The following is a 25395-nucleotide window of genomic DNA, read 5'->3' on the forward strand; positions in this document are numbered from 1 at the left end:
GTTAGTAGGCCAGGTCTACTGGGGGCTGGTGGAGCTGATCTGGCAAAGAAGAGGAAGAGAGGTTTTGGTAGAAGGCTTGCCAAGCTCGTCAAGGTTTCTTTAAACTAGATGTGTTGGGGGAGGGGGGCATCATTCCATCCCAACACACCCAGTCAGTTGCCAGCACCTACAATAAATGCTCGGAGCGATGCAGAGATATTCCAGCTGCTCCAGCCAATGAGCCGGCTTCATTTGCAGCTCGGCTCAGATGCCTCTATACAAACGCCCGTAGCATGGGAAACAAACAAGAGGAATTAGAGGTGCGTGCACGACTACGGGAGTATGATATAGTAGGCATCACAGAAACATGGTGGGATGGCTCCTACGACTGGAGTGTTGGAATGGAAGGTTACAGACTCTTTAGAAAAGACAGGCTTGGCAGGCGGGGAGGGGGAGTTGCTATTTATGTTAGGGATAGGCTGGAGAGTATGGAACTCTGTCTGGGGACGGGTGAGCAGTCGACAGGGTTTGTGGGTCAGGGTTAAAGGGAGAGCAGCGATGGGGGACATTACTGTGGGGATCTGTTACAGACCGCCTGATCAAGAGGAATCTGTGGATGAAGTGCTCTATAGGCAGATAGGAACAGCCTCACGCTCACAGGCCCTTGTTCTCATGGGGGACTTCAACCACCCTGACATCTGTTGGAGTGAAGGTACGGCCCAGCACAAGCAATCCAGGAGGTTCCTCGATCGTGTGGAAGACAACTTTGTTCTGCAAGTAATAGAGGAGCCAACAAGGAGAGGTGCCGTGCTTGACCTTGTGCTCACCAACAGGGAAGGGCTGGTTGGAAATGTGACACTCCAGGGCAGCCTTGGATGCAGCGACCATGAGATGGTCAAATTCAAGATCCTCGGGACAGTGAGAAGAGCGTGCAGCAAGCTCACTGCCCTGGACTTCAAGAGAGCAGACTTTGGCCTCTTCAGGAACCTGCTTAGTAAGGTTCCATGGGATATAGCCCTAGAGGGCAGGGGGGCTGTTGGTTGTTATTCAAGGATCACCTGCTACAAGCTCAGGAGTGTTGCATCCCAACTAGAAGGAAGTGCAGCAGGAGGGCCAGGAGACCTCCTTGGATGGATAAGGTGCTGCTCAGGAAAATTCAAAGGAAAAAAGAGGCTTATAGAAGGTGGAAGCAGGGACAGGCGGCCTGGGAAGAATACAGGGATGTTGTCCGGGAGGCTAGGGACCAGGTGAGGAAAGCTAAGGCCCAGTTAGAATTGAACTTGGCTAGGGATGTTAAGGATAACAGGAAGGGATTCTATAGGTACGTAGCGAATAAAAGACCGACTAGGGACAACGTAGGCCCCCTCCGGAAGATATGGAGAGAACTGGCTACCCGGGATTTGGAGAAGGCTGAGGTTCTCAATGACTTCTTAGCCTCGGTCTTCACTGGCAAAGGCTCTGACCGCACCACCCAAGTCTTGGAAGGCGGACGCAGGGACTGTGAGAATGAAGACCCTAGGCCCACTGTAGGAGAGGATCTGGTTCGAGACCATCTTAAAAACCTAAACGTACACAAGTCCATGGGACCTGACGAAATCCATCCGCGGGTCCTGAAGGAGCTGGCGAATGAAGTTGCTAAGCCACTGGCCATCATATTTGAAAAATCATGGCAGTCAGGTGAAGTTCCCGACGACTGGAAGAAGGGAAATATAACCCCCATTTTCAAGAAGGGGAAAATGGATGACCCGGGGAATTACCAGTCAGTCTCACCTCTGTGCCTGGCAAACTCTTGGAGCAGATTCTCCTGGAAGGCATGTTAACGCACATGAAAAACAGCAAGGTGCTTGGTGACAGCCAGCATGGCTTCACTAAGGGGAAATCCTGCCTGAACCAATTTGGTGGCCTTCTATGATGGGGCTACGAAGCTGATGGACAGGGGCAGAGTAGTTGACGTCATCCACCTGGACTTGTGCAAAGCGTTCGACACTGTCCCACACGACATCCTTGTCTCTAAATTGGAGAGACATCAATTTGATGGGTGGACCACTCGGTGGATAAAGAACTGGCTGGATGGCCACACACAAAGAGTTGTTGTGGTCAATGGCTCAATGTGCGGCTGGAGACCGGTAACGAGTAGTGTCCCTCAGGGATCGGTGTTGAGACCGGTCTTGTTCAACGTCTTTGTCGGTGACATGGACAGTGGGATTGAGTGCGCCCTCAGCAAGTTTGCCAATGACACCAAGCTGTGTGGTTCGGTTGATACACCGGAGGGAAGGGATGCCATCCAGAGGGACATCGACACGCTTGTGAGGTGGGCTGATGCCAACCTTATGAAGTTTAACCATGCCAAGGGCAAGGTCCTACACCTGGGTCGGAGCAATTCCAGGCACAGCTACAGATTGGGCAGAGAAGAGATTCAGAGCAGCCATGTGGAGAAGTTGGGGGTGTTGGTCGATGAGAAAATGAACATGAGCCAACAGTGTGCGCTCGCAGCCCAGAAAGCCAACCGTATCCTGGGATGCATCAAAAGGAGCGTGACCAGCAGGTCGAAGGAGGTGATCCTGCCCCTCTACTCTGCTCTCGTGAGATCTCACTTGGAGTATTGTGTGCAGTTCTGGTGTCCTCAACATAAAAAGGACATGGAACTGTTGGAACAAGTCCAGAGGAGGGCCACGAGGGTGATCAGGGGACTGGAGCACCTCCTGCATGAAGACAGGCTGAGAAAGTTGGGGCTGTTCAGCCTGGAGAAGGCTGCGTGGAGACCTCATAGCAGCCTTCCAGTATCTGAAGGGAGCCTACAAGGATGCTGGGGAGGGACTCTTCATCAGGGACTATAGTGACAGGACAAGGGGTAACGGGTTAAAACTTAAACAGGGGAAGTTTAGACTGGATATAAGGAAGAAATTCTTTACTGAGAGGGTGGTGAGGCACTGGAATGGGTTGCCCAGAGAGGTTGTGAATGCTCCATCCTTGGCAGTGTTCAAGGCCAGGTTGAATGAGGCCTTGGGTGGCATGGTTTAGTATGAGGTGTCCCTGCCCATGGCAGGGGGGTTGGAACCAGAGGATCTTAAGGTCCTTTCCAACCCTAACTATTATATGATTCTATGAATAGTAACTGGAGTGACTCTAGTTCAGTTACGGTGAAGTGGCTCACATCCAGCCCCTGCAGCAGCAGCGTACCCAGAGGGGCAGCTTAACAACTTGCTGAACAGAGCCATGGCAGTGGGGTTGGAACTAGATGATCTTAAGGTCCTTTCCAACCCTAACTATTCTATGATTCTAACGAGGAGGGTTTCTGTAGGGATTGGTGCATGGACGGGAAGCTGCTAGGAGGGACAGGAACCAGCTGACTCTGGGGAGGTGCTTGGGCGGCAAATATAAGGAATTCTAACTGCGCAATAAATCGTTGATGACCCGCATTCCGTGAATGCTCTATGTCTCAGCCCTAGTTCGGAGGGAACTAGTGCTTCCGTCCCTCACCACGCGAGTAGCAAGAAACTACAAGTGGTGACCCCGACGTGATAGCGATGGATGTGAGCCACGTGGTACAGATACTGGAGGCCCTCGTGCAGCAAGCTGGGTTGCCGAAGGTGATATACTCGGTTCCAGCGGGCCACTGCATCCAATGGTTGCGAGGCCGGGGGGCGGTGGAGGCCCCCGTGGACGTATTAGATACCTCCCAATGGGGACGGATCTGCCAAGAGCTTTTGGAAGCGGTCTTGGCTGGGGAAAAGAAAGCAGCAGATCTAGGGGAGACGTGGGGTGCTATCGAGAAGGTTATCTCCAGGAGAGCAGCTGTTGGAGCGGCTGCGGGACACGGAGGTGCTGCGAGTGGAGGAGCCGCGGGTGCAGACCCTTGCGCGGGAGCTGTGGAGGAAGGTGCCCCGGGAGGCGCAGCCGGAGCCCCCGGGCCGCACGGGCAGCGCCGGAGCTGCAGTGCGACTGCCAGAAACCGCGGCCGCGGCAACAGCAACAACGGCAGCAGCAAGGAAACGGGAAGTGGAGTGTTGTGAGCCCTGGCAACACTCCCCTTTGTGCGACAGGGCAGGGGACAGGGGGGTTCCCCACAACGAGCGACAACAACCCTCAAAGTCTACCCTGGGGGAATCCTCCCTACTAATGACATTGTCTTTATCCTTGGCTACCAGGCAGGAGTGTTCAGTTTGTTTTTGATTTTCTAGGGGGGAAAAAAAAAAAAAAAAAAAAAAGTACCCTTATAGCCTTTTGAACATGTTATATGAGTACTGTGGCAGGCTGTGGACTTGAAACCCCATATACAACTCATTTGATAGTCTCTCTGTGATCCACATGTATTAGAAGTTGGCAAATATATATCCATGTATATCCATGTTTCTATTAGCCTTTGGAGACTTTTTAAGGATATTGCTGACCACTTCTTCCGATGTAGGCTGGCCACCTGCATCGGAATGAGTGTGCGTTTTGGTCAGTGTGAAAGCCCAAGGCTCATGCGATGGGGGGGAGGCAGGGCCTCTGCGGGGACGCCCGCTGAAGTTGAGCCTGCCACCTCACACTGCGATGATGCTGCTTGGAGCTGATTTTTTGATTGTCTTCACAGGGTCCTTACGCCACGTTCCATATGAGGGACCGTATAGTGGGAATAATGACTGTCTAGGTTTTGTGTTTCAAATACTGTAATTGTATGGAGTTTGCTTGTGGGATCCCGTGTGTGTGTGTGTGTGTGTGTGTGTTGAGGGCGGACAGTGTTCTGTATATTTTTTGTTGTTGGGTTTGTGTAAAAGTTTTAATGGGTAGCAGATTAACATTTTGGACAAGAAAGGGTTAATGCAAAGTGCTGTTGCTGGCAGGTATTTATGGCTGCTGATAAGCAGGCAGGCAGCTGTAGCTTCACATTTCTTTCCCATCAGAATGCCTTTGAATCACTTTAACCTGCCTCCTTCTCAAGAGCTGATAACGTGGGAGAGGGGGTATGTTTGTGTTCTCCTACCTACAGGTCCATGGCAGCTGCCTGCAAAGTTTGCAAAGCCTTGCCATGAGCTGGACAGACAAGTGGAGGAACCCGATGCCTCAGCTACAGGAGCTGACAGTGAATACCCCAAGGAGAATGAGATAGAGAAGGAGAAAAATAGATGATTACAGGACATCACTTGAGGGCAACTGAAAAGTAACAACTTGACTACGTGTGCTTGTAACTTAGCTAGTATTAGACGCTGTGATTTGGTGTATAAAACCACTTGTATTTACTAGCCAGTTGCTAATGGGAAACTATACCTTGTATTGTGTGGACTTGTTACTTGTAAAAGATGTTAGAGCATGCAAATTTGCAGCAGCTGCTAGAAAATGCTAAGGCAAAAGCTAGAAAGATTCTAATATGATGGTAGTGTTATAAAGCAGGTAATGGAACAAATTAAGAGGGTGGGAGAACTCCACTGGTAAGAAAATTCTTTGGCTGGTTTCTTGCTGCCATCAGCATTTTCAACATGCTGTTGTAACCTGTAATAGTTACTCTGGTAATGTAAATCTGTGTGTGCTTTGCCACAGTAGCAACTTGTTACTGGATGAAGCAGGTGAAACTCTGCATTGACAACGAGGTACAAGAACTGAGGTTGACCAAATGCCTGCTGCCACAGTCAAGGGCAAGACTGGGTTGGCCTCTGTGTTTGCCACCAAGAAGAACCTTTAGCTCCGCTGTTGGCTGCAACCCAGCAAGCGTGGAGCGATGGGGACACATGCCATGCCAGACCTTGATGTGAGGGGATGGCCTCCCCTCTTACCAGAGAGCCATCCAGGAGAAAAAGGGCAGACCCAGCAGCCTGTGATTGACCTATGTTGAAGAAATATGGAAACATGCTAAGATCTTACACATGGTGTATGAGGATGGGCAAGCCTTTTGGCTGGACAATTTGTTAGGTGAATGGGGACTGACAGGTTGGCTGGTTGCTCTAGTAAAAGGTGGACTAATGGTGTTTATTATCATTTTAACGATTTTGATTTTGTTGCTGTGTATTTTTAATGTATCCAACGAATGATAATGAGTGCTACAAAGCGTGTTTGGCTTGTATAAAAAGAAAAAGGCGGAGATGTGGATGACTTTCTGGCAAAGAACAGCCGTGTACCCAGATCAGCAAGTGCCTACGTGGAGTCGAACATGAACCAAGGGACAACAAAAGCTGAAGGAATCCCAGCAAGATAAGAAGGAAGTGACAAATGCTACTATGCTTGCACTAAGTGGGCTCTTGACTGATGTTGATAGTGTTCGTCATGCCACCTCACAAATAGGGCAGCAATCGACTTTTTATTGTTGGCACAGGGGCATGGTTGTGCTGAATTTAAGGGGATGTGCTGCATGAATTTGTCAGGTCATTTGGAATCAATTTATAAGAGTATACAACAATTGAAAGAGGGGGTTAAACGGCTAACAAAAGATGATGGGTGGAGTAGCTATATTATGTGTGTTAGTTTTATTTGTATTAGTAGCAAGTTATATGTTGCGGTGTGATATCTATGGTTAAGAAAAATGTAACATCCGTCTGGTTTGCTCAAAAACAAAAAGAGGGAATTGTGGAGTGGCTAAGGGACGGTGGACATTTCATGACCAACCCAGATGTCTTAGCCTTAGGAGATGGTGGTTATGAAGAATACAGCTGAACAATGGACATGTGAGCAATCCCAGCTGTTTGGTCTTGGCCAAGCTCTGAGTTAAGTTGCAAGGCCTGAATTCAACTTACCCAGGCTGCAAGGCCTAGCCTTAGGTTACTGAAGGACAGTTACGTGCAGTAGCATAAGGAACTTGGCATTTGCTCAAGGCTAACAAGATGTGGGAGCGGGATGGTGAAACTGCAAGTTATGTGAGAAAGGTAGCGAATGGATAATTTTAGCTAGCTTGTTATCTGCTTCAAAATGTGTGGACTGCACTTCTGAGCCAATCACAATCTATATTGGTTACGTCTAGCCAATAGCAGTTCAATTTCTGGAAGCATATACTGTAGCTACTGTGCTACGACAGTGGTCTGCGGACCCCATTGGCCATTGAGGCTACGATGGAGTGTGCGCAAGTCCTTTTTCAGGCTTTGTCTGAGTGAGCTGCTGAAATTTGCCCAGAACACTGTAATAGTCATTCGCACATCCGTGGACTCCTAACTGAAGGTAAACAATAGGGCAGACCGTGTTGCACAAGGTCTGCCACTCCCTGACTGTTGCGCTCCAGTTTTTATGCGCTATTTACATGCCACGGTTGATACCTGTAGCAGTGTCATCTTGGCTACGGCACAACGCAAGCAAGATGCTAAGGCGGCCATTTTGCATTGGCGCGAGGTCATGGCGATTTTGGGAGTCCCTAGCCAGATCAAGACCGACAACAGCCCAGCATATTCAAGTCAACTGGTGGCTTCGTTTTTACGACAGTGGGGCATTGAGCATAAGACCGGTTGTCCTCATAACAGCACTGGCCAAGCTATCGTCGAACGCGCGCACCGGACTCTGAAAGCTCTCCTCGTGTGTCTTGAGGCGGGGGAGACCGTACCCGGAGGAGCTCCTGCAGTCCGTGTGCGCCGACTTTTACTTTCTGCGCTGACTAGTTTAAATCAATTCTGGCGTGGATCAAGTGAACAATCCCCGATGAGCTCGCACTTTGCTCCACCTCTAGACAAACCCCTGTATCCACAGGTACGGGTGAAAGATCTGGAAAAGGGTAAGATAGGTCCATTTGCCCTACGTGCTCACGGACGGGGCTATGCCTGTGTAGAGGGTGAGACTGGGCTACGCTGGGTACCGGCAAAATGATTATTACCGTATTTGTAGCTGTGTCTGTAAGTTTGTATTTGAGCTATGTTTTACAGGTGGTGATTGGCGCTCAGCTGTATCTGGGAGAGAGTGATGGAAAGAGGTGTGAAATGACATCCATGGCCCTTATGTGTCCAGATGACTTCAGTCACGGATCCAGTCATGACGTGCCTTACGAACTTTGTAGCCGGCCGTTGACGACATCAGTCAGGCCGGAAACACCTGTGTCTAGGTCCCTTTAGGCTGACGCTCTGTGTTTATTAGTATTGGGATGTTTGTTTCCTTCTTGTTTGATTATGTAATACGCACCATGTTTGAATACTTAGTGGCACAAACCTTTCTTACTTAGTTAATTAGAGTTATAAGTTGTTATCTGGAATAGCTGTTAAAACCCTGAGTTTTCTAGTCTTGAAGCAGGGGAGATGTAGGGATTGGTGCATGGACGGGAAGCTGCTAGGAAGGACAGGAACCAGCTGACTCTGGGGAGGTGCTTGGGCGGCAAATATAAGGAATTCTAACTGCGCAATAAATCGTTGTTGACCCGCATTCCGTGAATGCTCTATGTCTCAGCCCTAGTTCGGAGGAAACTAGTGCTTCCGTCCCTCACCACGCGAGTAGCAAGAAACTACAGGTTTCCATGAGGAAGCAGAGGATTTTGCTGCAGAGCTGCAGGTTTGTCCCCAGTGATACTGCAGGGCTGAGCCCAGTACTGCAGCAGCCTTTGAGACTCCAGAAGAACTGGTTCTGTGTGAGGGCACGTCACCACAAGGCTCAGACCCACACAAGCCCACGAAAGGGTGTGCTTGGGGGGCTGGGCAAAGGCTGGGTTGCAGTGCCTCAGCTGGGCCACCACAGCCACAGCATTGCATGGGGCCTCTCTGCCACAGTGGTGCACAGCACTGCTCTATGCTTTGTCTGCAACCTTGCACAAAGAATCACCTGCTTTTTCCCCATCCCCTTCAGGGACATGAGGGTGCATTTTCTCTCCTGCTGTGGTCTTGGTGTGGGGGATGTGGTTGGTGATGCTGGTTGGACTGATTCTTCATTTCAATAAAGGCTCTCGCACCTGTGCCACCCTCATGTGGTTTATTCAGCCCCCCTTCAGGCCGGGAAGAGGATGCCGACCCATCCCACCAGCTCCATAGGCCACCAACACAGCAGATACACAGCCCACTCCACACCCTCCTCCCACCGTCCTCCGTGCTGTGGGACGGCGACACCCTCCTCACTGGCCCCTTTGCTCCCGGGCAGCCACAGAGGGGCAGCGTTAGCTGAAAAAGATCTCCCTGACATATTTCAGAACATCATCCTGAGAGTCCTCCCAGCCAGTCCTCTCTGCATCAGCACCAGCCTCGGGAGGGGATGGGAGAGCTGGACTGCGGTCGCTGCCTCCCCCCGTGCTGGCTGTGTTTCCAGGAGCCTCGCCTGACGTTGGCTGGAGCTCCCGCGCCTCTTCACTCCTGGACCAGGCCTTCTCCTCTTCTTCCTCGCGCTGTAGCTTCTGACGAAAGGGAAAACAAAGAGACCCGGCTGTGCGCGGCTTCACCCCGGGAGCCCCCAGGAGCTGCGGGTGAGGGCAGCCCAGCACCCCGCGGGACACTCCTCGCCGGTCCGCGGGGGGCGCTGGGTTTGTCTCGCAGCGCCGACGGACAAGAGCACTGCTCAGGCCGCGGCAGCCTCCGAGAAACGGAGCGGGGGGGCCGGGAAACCCAGGCGGTGCTCGGCAGCGTTCCCAGATCCGCCTCCCGCTTCCTGCCCGTGCCCCGCCAGGACCAGGGTCAGGGCTCACCTCGGCCAGGACCGCGAGGGCCGCGTTCACCAGCTCCGCCTCGTTCATGCAGTGCACCGCCGCCGCCCTGGGCGCCGCGTCGGGACGGAGACACTCAGCGCGGACTGGCACGGGCACGGTCCCCCGTGCCCCCAGCCCCAGCGGCAGCGCCGCTACCTTGGCCTTGCCGCCGCCTTCCGCCGCCCGGCCGCGGGGACCGGGGCCACGGCCGGCCCATCGTCACTCGCTGTCCCCATCCAGGCTGGGAGGAGCCGCCGCCGCGGAGCCGCCTTCGCCATGGCCGGCGCGGGAGCCTCAACGGGTAGAGCGCGCTCCCGGCGGAGGCACGGCTCGGTCCGGCGTCATAAGCCCTCTGTGACGCGCCGAGCGCGCTCCCCGCAGGTAGCGAGGGGAGCAGGCCTCGGAGCTCAGTGGTGTCGAGCGGCGGCAGCGGTTCGCAGTCCCGGACGCTCCCTGCGGCAGACGCCCTTACCGCCCACTCCTCTCCTACGGCCGCTCACCCCGGGACGGGCTGTGCCCTCCCCTCGTCCCCGCCGCAGCATGCAGAGGCTCGCCAGACTCTTTAGCGGGCTGCAGCCGAAGAGCAGTAGCACCTGGCACAGAGCGGCCGCTAGCGGGGACCTGGTCGAGCTGCAGCAGCTCGTGAGGCGGAATCGCTTCCGTATCAACGTAACGGACGCGCGAAAGCGGTAACGGGCGGGCAGTGCCTGCAGCAAAGCCTCCACCCTCGCTGGCTGGAAGAGCCAGCAAAGCCCCCCACGCTAGGTCACAAGCAGCTGAGGAGGGTAGCCGGCTCCACAGCGCTGGCCTTACTCTAGGCCTGCCCAAGCTGGGACGGGAGGCGGTAGATGCTTCGCCCCGCCGTGCCTGCCTTGCTCTGCCAGCCTGGTCATGGAATCATAGAATACCAGATTGGAAGGGACCTCGGAGATCACCTGTCCCACTAGTCAGTTTTTTGTGGAGCTCAGCAGGCCTTCATCCAAGCAGAGACGGCTCCTCCTCTGTTGCCAGGCTGAGCGGCTTGCTTGGGCAGGGCATAGATTTGCAGAAAGACAGGGCACAGCCTTCCCGTTGCTATTAGAAACCTCATCCCCACTGTCTCTGTGACACTTCTAGCACGGGACTGACAGGGCGAAAGCCCAGGGGATTACGCAGACTCCATAGCCTTAGGTAGACACCACAGGCTCCAGGCTGCCAAGACGTGGTCTCTGCTGCGCTGGGTGGCCAGGCAGTGCCGCTGGAGGCAGGGACCAGTGCCTGGGCACAGGAGTCTGTGTGAGTTCATTGACACCGCTGAGGAAACGTCTCCTGACACAACAGACACATTGTGGCTTTTTCCTAGCCAGCCCCAGGCTTTGGGTGTGCAACCGCTGCCACCTGCTCTGCAATGAGAAAGCTTGCTTTTGGCTTTTTTTTTGTTTTGCCAGCTGAGGCTTGTTGGCCTGTGTGGTGGGTACCACAGCCTGAAACAAGACCTTCAGCTGTCTGTCAGTGTTAACAGAGCATGTCTAATTTCTAGGACACCTCTGCATCTTGCTTGTGAGAATGGGCATGCAGATGTCATTCGATTTCTGGCAGAAAATAAGTGCCGCCTAGACCCTCGTGACAAAGACAAGAAAACGCCGCTGATGAGGGTACGTGGAATATGTTCTGCTGTTGTTTGTTGGGCTATTCACTTACGCACTGAGTGATGCATACCTTGCACGATTCTTTATGTAGGCCTACATAAATAACGCAGGTATGTTGTAGTGGGCAGGGAAGGGGCATATGTTGCCTGATCTTTGAAGATACTTGTACTTCCCAGTGTTGGGAAGGTGGCAGAGTTCTGACAGAGAAAAACGTCACTGTTGGTAGTCATTCCTCCTTTCTGTCTTGTTTCCAGGCAGTAGAGCTCAGGCACGAAGACTGTGTAGCTACTCTGCTGAAGCTTGGTGCCCAGACTGACCTCAGAGATTCTGTCGGCAACACTGCGCTTCACCTGGCTGCCTTAGTAGAGAGCAAACGTCTAGTGGAGCTGTTACTGGAGCACAATGCCCATATTGATGCTGTGAATAAGGTAATTTGGACTTTGGGTAAGGCTCCTGTTCCCCAACCTTGTTTGACTTTTCTTTGTTACTCTAACGGAGGTGATGTCTACTTTCAGCTCGGACAAACTCCACTTGCTCAGGCAGTCTATATGCACCGTGAAGAGATAGTAGAGTTGCTGCTTCAGAAAGGAGCTGACGTAAATACTCGTCTTAAGAGTGAAAGGTAAAGGGTTTGTCACAAGTGCACGTGGAACTCCTGAGCACTGTCCAAGTTGGTTTGATGGGAGGAATAGAAATGATCTTTGAAAAAGTACCAGGAGCTGCTTGGAGGAGCTCCTTCTGTGTGACTTGTGAAAGCAGACCCACACTTGGCTGCTCTTTTACCTCAGGGGATGGTTTCCCCACTGAGGACTGCAAGAAAGCACTGGCTTTGGTGCCATGCACATGCAGGCATGCCCTGAATCTGCTCTGGGCAGGGGGTTGGCCTGGAGACCTCCTGAGGTCCCACCAACCTGAATTCTCCGACGCTTCCACATATTTGGCTGTGCTTTTGCTCTGCCTGTAGGAGAGGGGAAATTAATTGGGGAGCAAAGAGGGACTGAAGTAATGGCAATGCAATGTCCACAGAAGCTGATGTATTTCCTATCATCTCTTGGACCCTTTAGGACTGCTCTTATGATTGCTACTATGGTTGGGGATTTGAATATAATACAGACTCTTCATCGGCATGGTGCTGATCTTCGTTGTGTAGACAGCGCGGGCTACACAGCAACGATGTATTCCAGAATGCATGTAAATCCTGCGTAAGTGTTTTATGGCCTAATTAGAGCAGCTGCATTCTGAGAATGTCCATACTGATGTGTGGCCCTTTTTAGTAACATCACCAGGGTTTCATGAGGCATTGAGACCTCTGTTGAAGCTGGGCTCAGCGATGTCCCTCTGAGGCATCTCTTACCGTGTCAAGAGTGTATTTGGAAGTTGAGGAAAACTTCCCCCCATGGTTCTCTCTGAGGATCTCAACTTCATTTCTTATCCCCCTGCCCCTTCAGTCAGCCTATATCGATGGGAAGCAGGAGAGGAGGGTGCTTGGGCAAAACCCCTGTGGAGTAGAAACCCCTTTAGGAATAAAGCATGTTTGAGGATTGCTCTAGCAAAACAAGATGTCCATTCCTTGCCTCCAAGCTTCTGGCACAGCATTAATGCTGCGCTAGTACACCATTTTGCATGGCAGCCTTGACCTGGAACGTGTTTTAATTTCCCCTTTTCTTGTCTGTTTGGGGATTTTTCATTTGGTGTTCGGTTCTGCTTATGAAGCAGATCTGAAAGGGGTCTCTCACTGATGCCCCAGCAGATCCTCTGCCAGGACTGTCACAAAATAACACCAGTACAATGCAGTTAATCCCCACAGAGCTTGGAATCTTCCTTGGCGTCTTGGTATCTCACTTGGGAGCTCTCTAAACTCTCAGGTCCTCAGGCTAATGATGGGAATTTCTGAAGCCCTCCAAAGCCAGGATTGGGTTTGAGGAGATGTTAGCCCGGCTTGATGCAAAGAGTAGCTGCAGCATTAGCATAACATTCTGCTGAGGTAGCCGTAGTTAGATGTCAGTCTTGTTAATCTCACTGGCCCTCGAAATGGGACGGATCAGATCAGACTGGCACCAGCAGGGCTGAGCTGCTCCATGTACAATAACAGGCACCTGTACTATGAACAGTCAAGCAGTATTTCAGTCTCTACTACCCCAGTAGTGCAGTGAGCCGTGTACGTGTGCTACCCTTTACAAGCTGGCAATGAATATAGTCAGGATGGCGTAAGAGTTTCTGTTGCTCTTCCCAGTAAAGAGTGTGTCCAAGTGGTGGGATAATTTTACCAAATGCATTTCCTTCCTCTCTGGATACAGAATTTATACCTACATGAAGGAATTAACATGTGATAAAGCGTTCAGTTCTGTTCAAGAATATTCTGCTCATGAAAAAGATGACTCCACTTTACCTTCTAAGGTATGTTCTCTGAAAGAGACAGTGAAGCTACTAACTCAACTCCTAACTTGAACTTGACATTTAAATTACAAAGATATATAATGGAAATCTAAAAAGCATGTCAGCCTTTTAGAATCATGACTCCTCATCTGTTTCTAAGAGAAATTTTTCTGAAGGAGGCAGTGGGGCTCCACTTGGATCGCTTGCCTCTGGGGTCAGTCCCTCTGCTGCTACTTCTACCACGCGCTCCTACTTTCTACCTTTACAGGCCATGCTGATGGCAAGCCTTTGAATTAGGTCTGGGATGAAGTGATGTCAAGCTAATGAGCCTGGTCTCCTAGCAGCTGACATCTGAGCTGGATTTAGACTCTAGTATTGAAACGATGAAGCTTCCTGCTAGTTACACTCCTCTCCAGTCCTACAAGGCTGGACCTGTCAGCATCCCTGGTTTTCCATTACACAGCTGCCTTCTCCCGATCCAGTCCATGTCCAGTGGTTGCCTGTAGTGCATACAGTTTTGCTTCTTCTGCCAAGGTTCCCTCTACTCCCACCCATGGGCAGGAGATTTTGTCTTCTGAAGTTTGTCTTCCAGGAAATCTCTGCTCAAAAGTAATGCCCAACTCCCTGATAGTGTTTGCCCTTTTCCCTCTTTGCTCCACCTGATAGCAGAGTTTACTTGCTGGCTGAAGGGGGAAATTAAAGCACAGAACCTGGTTGAGATGGAGCCTGTGCCAGCTCTCACACGTGTCTTCAATTACCCAGGTGGATTCTGAAGCTCCAGGGAAAGAGTCGGCTGCAGTGCTGCTTCCCAAGGCAAAGGGGCACACAGAAGAAACAGGGACCCTTGCAGAACAGCAGAGCAATGGTAATTTCTTGAGGGTCTAATTGGTTCCCTTTGAAAGCTTCTCTGGTGAGAAGCAGGTGGGGAAAGCAGAGTGAAATAAGCACTGACAGCAGCCCTGTGCTTCTTATCTCCTCTGTAGGGGTCTGGGCAGCTGCAAGAGCAGAAAAAGACTTTGACTCCCTTTTTGAATCTGTGGTACGTTCTCTGAAGGAGGCAGTGGGGCTGTGCTTGGCTCCCTTGCTTCTGGGCTGATTTCCCTCTGCAGCTGCTTCTTCCACCACTGCTCCTAACTTGAACCTTGACATTTAAATTACACAGGTCAATTCTGAACGTGCAAAAAGCGTATCAGCCGTTGCATGTCGTCCAGCTGGAGGCAGACACAGTGTGGGAGCCAAGTCAGTCGCGGACAAGTACTACAAAGGTAATTTCCTGATGGCCTAAATGATTCCCTTTGAAAGCTTCTCTGGTGTGAGGCAGGTGGGGAAACAGAGTGAAAGAAGCACTGACAGCAGTTTTCTTGCCAGCACCAGGAGCAGAAAAAGAGGAAGACTTTGACTCCCTTTTTGAATCTGTGGTAAGTTCTCTGATAGAGGCAGTGGGGCTGCACCTGTCTCCCTTGCTTCTGGGCTCTTTTCTCTCTGCTGCTGCTGCTGCTTCTTCCACCACTGCTCCTAACTTGAACCTTGACTTTTAAATTACACAGGTCAATTCTGAACGTGCAAAAACCGTGTCAGCCGTTGCCTGTCGTCCAGCTGGTGGCAGACACAGTGTGGGAGCCAAGTCGGTTGCGGACAAGTACTACAAAGGTAATTTCCTGATGGCCTAAATGATTCCCTTTGAAAGCTTCTCTGGTGTGAGGCAGGTGGGGAAACAGAGTGAAAGAAGCACTGACAGCAGTTTTCTTGCCAGCACCAGGAGCAGAAAAAGAGGAAGACTTTGACTCCCTTTTGGAATCTGTGGTACGTTCTCTGATAGAGGCAGTGGGGCTCTGCTTGGCTCCCTTGCTTCTAGGCTCAATTTCCTCTGCTGCTGCTTCTTCCACCACTGCTCCCAACTTGAACCTTGACTTTTAAATTACACAGGTCAATTCTGAACGTGCAAAAAGCGTGTCAGCCATTGCATGTCATCCAGCTGGAGGCAGACACAGTGTGGGAGCCAAGTCAGTGGGAGAGAGGTGTTACAAAGGTAATTTCCTGATGGCCTAAATGATTCCCTTTGAAAGCTTCTCTGGTGTGAGGCAGGTGGGGAAACAGAGAGAAAGAACCACTGACAGCAGTTTTCTTGCCAGCACCAGGAGCAGAAAAAGAGGAAGACTTTGACTCCCTTTTTGAATCTGTGGTACGTTCTCTGATAGAGGCAGTGGGGCTGTGCTTGGCTCCCTTGCTTCTGGTCTCTTTTCTCTATGCTGCTGCTTCTTCTTCCATCACATGCTCCTAAACCATTGCATTTAGATTAAAGAGATAGATTCTGAAAATGCAAAATGCGTGTCAGCCGTTGCCTGTCGTCCAGCTGGAGGCAGACACAATGTGGGAGCCAAGTCAGTCGCGGACAAGTACTACAAAGGTAATTTCCTGATGGTCTAAATGATTCCCTTTGAAAGCTTTTCTGGTGTGAGGCAGGTGGGGAAACAGAGTGAAAGAACCACTGACAGCAGTTTTCTTGCCAGCACCAGGAGCAGAAAAAGAGGAAGACTTTGACTCCCTTTTTGAATCTGTGGTACGTTCTCTGATAGAGGCAGTGGGGCTCTGCTTGGCTCCCTTGCTTCTGGTCTCTTTTCTCTCTGCTGCTGCTGCTTCTTCCATCACTGCTCCTAACTTGAACCTTGACTTTAAAATTACACAGGTCAATTCTGAACGTGCAAAATGCGTGTCAGCCGTTGCATGTCGTCCAGCTGGAGGCAGACACAGTGTTGGATCCAAGTCGGTCGCGGACAAGTACTACAAAGGTAATTTCCTGATGGTCTAAATGATTCCCTTTGAAAGCTTCTCTGGTGTGAGGCAGGTGGGGAAACAGAGTGAAAGAAGCACTGACAGCAGTTTTCTTGCCAGCACCAGGAGCAGAAAAAGAGGAAGACTTTGACTCCCTTTTTGAATCTGTGGTACGTTCTCTGATAGAGGCAGTGGGGCTCTGCTTGGCTCCCTTCCTTCTGGTCTCTTTTCTCTATGCTGCTGCTTCTTCTTCCATCACATGCTCCTAAACCATTGCATTTAGATTAAAGAGATAGATTCTGAAAATGCAAAATGCGTGTCAGCCGTTGCCTGTCGTCCAGCTGGAGGCAGACACAATGTGGGAGCCAAGTCAGTCGCGGACAAGTACTACAAAGGTAATTTCCTGATGGTCTAAATGATTCCCTTTGAAAGCTTTTCTGGTGTGAGGCAGGTGGGGAAACAGAGTGAAAGAAGCACTGACAGCAGTTTTCTTGCCAGCACCAGGAGCAGAAAAAGAGGAAGACTTTGACTCCCTTTTTGAATCTGTGGTACGTTCTCTGATAGAGGCAGTGGGGCTCTGCTTGGCTCCCTTCCTTCTGGTCTCTTTTCTCTCTGCTGCTGCTGCTTCTTCCATCACTGCTCCTAACTTGAACCTTGACTTTTAAATTACACAGGTCAATTCTGAACGTGCAAAAACCGTGTCAGCCGTTGCATGTCGTCCAGCTGGAGGCAGACACAGTGTTGGAGCCAAGTCAGTCGCGGACAAGTACTACAAAGGTAATTTCCTGATGGTCTAAATGATTCCCTTTGAAAGCTTCTCTGGTGTGAGGCAGGTGGGGAAACAGAGTGAAAGAAGCACTGACAGCAGTTTTCTTGCCAGCACCAGGAGCAGAAAAAGAGGAAGACTTTGACTCCCTTTTTGAATCTGTGGTACGTTCTCTGATAGAGGCAGTGGGGCTCTGCTTGGCTCCCTTGCTTCTGGTCTCTTTTCTCTCTGCTGCTGCTTCTTCTTCCATCACATGCTCCTAACCTAAACCACTGCATTTAGATTAAAGAGATAGATTCTGAAAATGCAAAATGCGTGTCAGCCGTTGCCTGTCATCCAGCTGAAGGCAGACACAATGTGGGAGCCAAGTCAGTTGTGGACAAGTACTACAAAGGTAATTTCCTGATGGTCTAAATGGCTGCCTTTGAAAGCTTCTCTGGTGAGAAGCAGGTGGGGAAAGCAGAGTGAAAGAAGCACTGACAGGAGCCCTGTGCTTCTTATCTCATCTGCAGGGGTCTTGCCAGCTGCAGGAGCACAACAAGAGGAAGGCTTTGACTCCTGGTCTGATTCTGAGGTAACTTTTCTGAAGGAGGCAGTGGTGCTCCACTTGGATCGCTTGATGTTGGGCATGGGTCCCTCTCCTGCAACTTCCACCACACGCTCCTAACTTGCACTTGACATGCCAGTTCTGCAGACAGGCTCATTATTTAGATTTGAAATGAAGTGATGTCAAGCTAATGAGCCAGGTCTCCTAGCAGCTGACCTTTGAGAAGGATTTAGTCATAGAGCTTCCTGCTGGTTACAGTCCTCTCCAATCCTACAAGGCTGGCACTGTGAGGGTCCCTGGTTTTCCATCACACAGCTGCCTTCTCCCGATCCAGTCCATGTCCAGTGGTTGCCTGTAGTGCCTGCAGTTTTAGTGCTTTGCTGCTTCTGCCAAGGTTCCCTCTATTCCCACCCATGGGCAGGAGATATTTGTCCTCCAGGAAATCTCTGCTCAAAAGTGATGCCCAACTCCCTGATAGTGTTTGCCCTTTTCCCTCTTTGCTCCACCTGATAGCAGAGTTTACTTGCTGGCTGAAGGGGGAAATTAAAGCACAGAACCTGGTTGAGATGGAGCCTGTGCCAGCTCTCACACGTGTCTTCAATTACCCAGGTGGATTCTGAAGCTCCAGGGAAAGAGTCGGCTGCAGTGCTGCTTCCCAAGGCAAAGGGGCACACAGCAGAAACAGGGACCCTTGCAGAACAGCAGAGCAATGGTAATTTCTTGAGGGTGTAATTGGTTCCCTTTGAAAGCTTCTCTGGTGTGAGGCAGGTGGGGAAAGCAGAGTGAAAGAAGCACTGACAGCAGCCCTGTGCTTCTTATCTCCTCTGTAGGAGTCTTGCCTGTGGCTGGAGCAGAGAACAAGGAAGATTCTCATTTCTTCTCTACGAATGAAGTACTTTACTTTCTTTCGGATATGTGTTGCCTGTAGCAGCTGTCACACTTCTCTAGCCCCAGTGCTGCAATGCGGTGTGATGCTGCAGTTATTCTGTAAATTCTTTTTCCCACTGTGTTCCTGTGCTCTCTCCCTCAGTTCTCCTTATTGGAGGGAGCACAGCTTCAGCTGAAGAAGGATGCTTCGAGTCAGACTGGCTGTCCAAGGGAAAACGAGGTGATTCTGTTAGGGACTGATGCAAATAACCAAGAGAGAGCCTGTCAGTTTAAGGAATGTTGTTCTTGCTCCTGAGTTCTTTTTGGAGTGCTGCTGAAAGGAGGTGTTTGTGTCTGGACTTCAGTTGCATTTTGGACCTCATTTTGTTCCCATTTTTAAGCAGAAGGGCTGGATAAAGAGGTTGCTCAATGTCCCATTCAGCCTGACTCTGAACGCTTCCAGGGATGGGGTATCCTACAAGTTCTCTGGGTAATCTGTTCCAGTGTCCCACCACCCTTACTGCAAAAAATTTCTTCATGTCCAATCCCAGTGTACCCTCTTTTAGTTTAAAACCTTTGCCCTTTGTCCTGTCACTGCAGGCCTTGGTAAAAAAGGCTCTCTCCATCTGCTTTGAAAGGCTGCAATAAGGTCTCCCTAGATCCTGTTTTTCCACAGGCTGAATAACCCCAAATCTCTCAGCCTTTCTTCACGGGAGAGGTGTTCCAGCCCTATGACCATTTCCAGGGCCCTCCTCTGCACCTTCTTCAAGAGATCCATGTTTTCCTTACGCTGGGGACCCCAGAGCTGGATGCAGTCCTCCAGATGTGATCTGAGAGCAGAGTAGGAGAGAAGCATCTCCTTCGGCCTGCTGGCCACCCTCAAAAGTGATCTAAAGATACAATCCCATGAGGAAAAGCATCTGGCATGTTATCATCTTGATCTCTCCATGCTCACGGAACACCATTTTTTTAGAGATGTGTCAGGCAGCTGCAGCAGGAGCTTGCCAATGCTCTCAGGAAGAACTCGCTGGCAGAAGCCTCCCTAGAAGCTGAGAAACGCAGCAGGGACCTGCGGGAACAGAAACTGCAGTTGCAGAAAGAACTGGACAGGTCTAAAGCTAAGGTATGGAGAGGGCCTTTCTGGTAACAAACCAGAATGGGGACCTGATCCTTTCTTGGGGATTTTGTGTAACCCAAGGTGCTTCAGTGTGGGGCTAGCTGTGATGAGGGTGCTGTGAGGGAACAGCAATTCTGCCTTTGATGCCTGTCTGCTTGCACTGCGTGAAGTACCAGTGGACGGCTGCGCTAAGGTGGTCTTAGTACACTTGGTACGCTAAACAACTTTGCAGCAGGAGTAGATGGAGTGTGTATGCCTTTTAAATAGCTACTTTTTGCTGCTTCAAATGGAGTGTGTATGCCTTTTAAATAGCTACTTTTTGCTGCTTCAAAACGCACATGCACTTGCTGCTTGGGTCTGGCAAAGGGAGTGTGTGCTGATGGAGAAAGAGTAGGCATACTGGAGTGTTGTGCTAGTGCTTTTTTTTGTACTCCCTCATCACATCATCATGGTTAAGGAGTTGCAAAGTCACTTTAGGAGCAGGAGGAGCTTCTAACTGCATTGGAGTAGGCAACAAATGCCTACAAAGATTGTTTGGAGTTCTTAAGAAAGGAGGAAGAGTGTTGCAGGAGTGTTTAGGAAACACTGTAGGAAATCAGTGTAGATGCAGGAGAGGGGCCAGTATAAAAGATGAAGTAACATGGATTTTGAGAGTCGATTTGAGAGTCAAAGTAGCCAGCTCCTTTTTATCAAACCTAAGCCAAATACTGGGGATTCTTGTGGTTTGACAGCTGCAGGAATTGAAAGAACGACGTATCAAGACTGAGTGTTATGCCAAGCTCCTGAAGAGTGCCATCAAGAATAAGGACAGGGAACTGACAGTTTACAGGGTCCTGCAGGGCCTCCTGGCTTCGTCTTCTGGAACTGTGGCTATCCGAGAGCTGGAAGAACACGTACAACGGTAAGGAAGTAACCTGACAATGGTAAGGAAGTGGAGCAAGGCTTTGCTTTCTGTGATTGTGTGAAAACAACAGGACTGTCTTCTTGCAACCCAGTGAGACAGGCATACACAATTTTCAAAGATGTTTTTGGTTTAGATGAATTTCTCTTGCACTTTTCTGGAATTTATGCTCTTGTGGACTTTTGTGATAAGGTCTGTGCTGCTTTTTCAGTCTTCAAGTTGGAAAGACCCAGCTGGAAGCCACAGTCCAGCAACAAGCCAAGGCCACTGAAGCTCTTCAGAAAGACCTGCAAGCCTCTGCCCTAGTAAGCTAGTCAGAGCCTTCTCTTTTCATGAGCTACAGAGCCTAGCTCTGTATTCATTTCCTTGGGGAAATGCTAAGGTGAGGTTTTCCTGGAGAGAGCCTAGGAGAGATCAGTTCCTCTGTTCTACTGACTATAGGCTGCTCTGAAAGTCCTGCTGACTCATTCCAAGCTGACCCAACCTTTCTGCTTTTGAGGGTTGTCCCATGAGACCATAGCAAGTCCTACTTAACTCCATCTCTCTCCTTAACAAAGTAGACAGTAATGCACTGGCTTAAGTATTTTCTGCTTTAGACCAGTTGTGAAGTTGAGAACTCAGACGGCACTTCAGAGAGTCATGCAGTAGAAGGATTTGGTACCTTTGGCTGTGGAATCTCCTTGGGCACTGGCGGTGCCGACCCTAGAGGCTCTTCATGGAGAATACTGCCTGCAAATTCTGCACATGGATCCCGTTCCTGTGCTCTGTGTGACACGTATCTTTTCTATTTTGAAAGTGGTGGAGTGGAAGAAAGGAAGTGCAGAAGCTGGCCCAGCCAAAACACCAATCAGAAGCACTTCTGGACGAAATACAGAGAGAAAACACCACACTCGAGAAAGAACATGCCAGGCATGGCTTTTTAGTGTTCTAAAGAAATATCCCATTGAGTACAAGTCAAGCTTTACTGAACTCTAATGTAAAAGCATGCACATAACCCTTTGTGAGCAAATTCAAGCCTCACATTCAATTTTGCAAGAAGCTTCTGTGCATGAGCCTGTGCTTTTAAAAAGCTGCAAAAGGCCTTGCAAATGCAGGCTGCCTGCAGCTCTGCTGGGAGGGAAGGAAGTCTTTCTTCCTCTGTTCAGGTAAACTTTGGGCCCTCAAGGGACGTGTAGTGCTGTTCTCAGTAATTCCTGGCCTGTCAAGCACGTTACTGATGAAGCAAGCCGTGGCTGTGCTGCTTACGTAGGAGTATGTGATAAAGGCTGACAGTTGCTTTGCCTCATGTTTTCCTTATTAATTTGCTGTGTAGGTTGAAGATGCTTCTGGAGAAATCTCAAGAGAAAGCTGATGGCATAGGTGGGGAGTCCCTGCTTGGTTTCCAGGGGGAGATGAAGGACAGCTGTTCTCCAGTGGCCAACAAAGCTGGTAAACTAAGCTCTGGTGAGCTCTGGTTGGTTTGGTGGATTTGAGGGGATTATTTTTTCCTGCTCCTGCTGCTTTTGTAGCAGATGATGGTGATGTTGGTGAACATGGGTGTAGCTATCATGATGAGTAAAAAACCATGAGCCAGGAGTCCCAGCAGGGCTGCTAAGATGAATGGCCTCACGGGCTGGGACACAGTCCCTGGGGCCCTGAGCAAGCAGAGCAGAGCTGCTCCCCATATATTTTAATACTCTGCCAGCAGGTGACGAATGCATCCTCGATGCCCTCTCACCTTACTGGTTTCCACAGAAGTGAGTCCCTTTAGCACTCTCTCTCTGATTTCCTTTTGTTTTCCCACCTGCAAGTTGCTGACATTTCCCAACAGCGGGAGATGCAGTCGAAAGAATGCATGCAGCAGGCAAGATGAAACCAAGAGCTGCAAGAATAGCTCCCCATTTTACATGGAGTCAGGCTGAATGATCTGTCTGTAGCACACTAGCTGTAACTTTATTGTTGACGCTTTTGAATGCTTGGGCTTTGGCATCAGGATCTGCACATTAGTGCTGCACCTCTGTGATCCACTTCCCAATGCCTCCTTTGGCCCAGTCTGCTGGAAAACTAATATGCAGTCTTTGCTCTTCCCACCCTTCCCCAGCCACTGCTGAACAGCCACCATAGTCAGCGACGAGCAGATGCCGAAGCAGAGAAACCACCAGTACCAGAATCACAGAATGGTTTCTTCTGGAAAGGACCTTAAAATCGTCAAGTTCCAGTGCTTTACCACCTTCGCAATAAAGAACATCTTCCTCATTATCTAACTTGAGCTTCCGCTGTTTTAGCTTAAACCCTTTACCCCTTGTCCTATCACTACAGTCCCTGGGTGAAGAGTCCCTCTCCACCATCCTTGTAAGCCCCCTTCAGATTCTGGAAGGCTGCTATGAGGTCTCTAGGCAGCCTTCTCTTCTCCAGGCTGAACAGCCCCAGCTTTCTCAGACTATCTTCATACGAGAGGTGCTCCAGCCTCCTGACCGTCCTTGTGGCCTCCTCTTGACTTCCTCCAACAGCTCCATGTCCTCCTTCTGTTGAGGACACCAGAACTGCACACAGTGCTCCAGGTGGGTTCTCACAAGAGCAGAATAGAGGAGCAGAAGACAGTGGTCACAGGTAGCTGAAGGAAGCCTGGAAACTTTTGCCTTCCACCTTGTGCAGCCCCTAGCATCTAGTTCCAAGTGTTGTGTTACAGCTTGGTATTTAATAAGCAGTGTCATCTAGTATGTGTCTTCATTTTGCTGCACAACCTAGCAACTTTGGAGAATCAGTCCTGCAGAGGGCCCCAAGAGGGAGCACACATTTGTATCTTTTTCCTCTTGGGAAGCTTGAAGCTTGACTGTGTGCTCACTCAGATCAGGGACTAGCACTGAGCAACTGCTAATAACCAGTTACCGGACTCTTCCTGCTTTTTGACAGCAATCCTGCTCATAGTATGGGCAGAAGGTGGTGGGTGAGCTTCTGGAAGCCACAGAAGCTTTGCAGATCCCGTGAGGATCTGGCAGATTTACAGCCCACTCAGGGGAAAGGGGTGAAGAAGTGGGCACAGGCTGGAGCAGGGGGAATCCCACTTCAACCTAAAGAAAAACCTTTCCTCTGGTGAGAGACCGGGGTAACTGGCACAGGCACGCTGCTCCCTCAGAGGCAGGGAGCCAAAGGGGGTCCCATGGCCAGCATGGCAGGGCCAGCCTTGGCCTACCCAACAGGAGGGCCAGGGCAGTCCCACGGTGAGCAACCAAGGGCCGAGACCCACAGACAAGTGCCTGGTGAGACAGCAGCTCTGAGGGTAAGCCAGGTCAGGCCAGGCTGTGCTGGGGTTCAGGCCCAGTGATGGTGTAGGCTTAAAATTTAAACTAACAATAGTGTGTGTGTGTCTTCAACATAGACTAGACCACACTGTTCTAACTTACTAACATGTAGAGAGAAAAGAATGTTCGGCTGACAAGGGAAGGAACATCACAGGACTGATAACAACTAAGGAGACAGTAAGTAAGACCAAGGATGCTAGTGTTCAAGACAGCAGACTGGCACCCACTGTGGAGCGAGACGGGAACAGAACAGAAGCAAGGACATACAAACTGCTAACTCGGCACTAGGACCTTGCAAGCGTGCGCAAGCACTGAGGTCATTCACTAAACACAATGAGGAAGGTTATCAGCGACCACCAGTGTCGTGGTTTAAACTCTCTGAGCCATGCAGTCTCGCTCACTCACTCCTCCTCTTCTTCCCTCCCACCCCCCCCTTGAGGGGTGGGGAGGAGAATCGAAAGAATGTAACTCCCACGGGTTGAGATAAGAACAATCCAGTAACTAAGGTATAACACAAACCACTGCTGCTACCACCAATAATAGTAATGATAAAGGAAATAACAAGGGAAGAGAATTCAATACCACCCGCCGACCGATAATACACAGCCCGACCATGCAATAGGCCAGCCCTTCCCGGTAACTCCCAGTTACATCCCAGGCATGATGTGCTGTGGTATGGAATACCTCTTTGGCTAGTTTGGGTCAGGTGTCCTGTCCCTGCTTCTTCCCAGCTTCACCTGCTCCCTGATAGAGCATGAGGCTCACAAAGCCCTTGGTCAGACTAAACATCTGAGCAGTACCTAAAAACATTGGTGTTACCAGCGCTGTTCCCACGCCGAAAGTCAAAACCACAGCACTGCACCAGCTACTAAGAAGGAGAAAAAATGACTGCTACTGCTGAACCCAGGACAGTATCCACCCCTTATTCCATACCATTCACGTCATGCTCAGATCCCACATTTTCAATATACCATCACTCTTACATATATACATCCACATACACACACAGGCAGGGAGAAAGAGATCATTCCTCAGTGCATGGACCAATCCCTATAAAGCTGCTGAGTCCATTCGGTCCACGATGTCAGCTTCCATCTCTTGTAACAGTCTTTTGGGGCAGGAGAGGCTGTGCGCAGTGTTGGATCGTTGCCTGCTGATGCTGATTGTTCCTTTGCCGCAGAACTCGTCTAGTTCTATCAAAGCTCATTCTCTGTTGGGATGATGGTTGAAGGGAAGTCAGGGCCAGTTTCTGGTGACCTGAAGACATCTAGTTGATGGGCTATAAAAGTATTACATAGCAGGCAACAGCATACAATTGAGTTCATTGGCTGTTTTCCCCTAAAATCAAATCCCCTTGAGGTATACATTGGACTTCCCCATCTTCCCACATTACCCACCAAGTATATCTGGGTTCCTGAGCAAAAGCAATCCCATGAGTGGGTTTGCCTTTACCTGAAGCAGGAATAACCCAGACTGTCTTCCCCAGCAAATTCTTCATGTGCACCACAGGAACTTTGCCCCCCTCTAGGTCACGGGCCCATCTATATGTTGCATCTCTGCCCTGATGGCCTGAAGTGTCATGGGCCCGCCGGGCCAAAAATAATTCACCCT

General features: G+C 50.3%; 1 protein-coding gene across 1 annotated transcript; it reads right to left on the bottom strand.

Moving 5' to 3' along the window:
• Nucleotides 1-8981: 8981 nt before the first annotated feature.
• On the bottom strand, nt 8982-10028 carry CYREN (cell cycle regulator of NHEJ). The gene is made up of 2 exons (XM_080620536.1): nt 9530-10028; nt 8982-9241 (listed from the first exon to the last, which is right to left on the bottom strand). The coding sequence occupies exons 1-2, from the start codon at nt 9575-9577 to the stop codon at nt 9008-9010; spliced, it is 282 nt and encodes a 93-aa protein (XP_080476662.1). The 5' UTR covers nt 9578-10028; the 3' UTR covers nt 8982-9007.
• Between the last annotated feature and the right edge of the window lie 15367 nt (nt 10029-25395).

Source organism: Psittacula echo (genome assembly GCF_963264785.1).
Source record: "Psittacula echo genome assembly, chromosome: 1".
Classification (NCBI taxonomy): Eukaryota; Metazoa; Chordata; class Aves; order Psittaciformes; family Psittacidae; genus Psittacula; species Psittacula echo.

What these genes read in the sequence shown, in the direction of transcription:
- CYREN (XM_080620536.1), bottom strand. Translation starts at nt 9,577, where the DNA reads ATGAACGAGGCGGAGCTGGTGAACGCGGCCCTCGCGGTCCTGGCCGAG. An exon ending in CCCTCGCGGTCCTGGCCGAG is followed by an intron (nt 9,242 to 9,529) that starts GTGAGCCCTGAC and finishes CCCTTTCGTCAG; the next exon opens with AAGCTACAGCGCGAGGAAGA.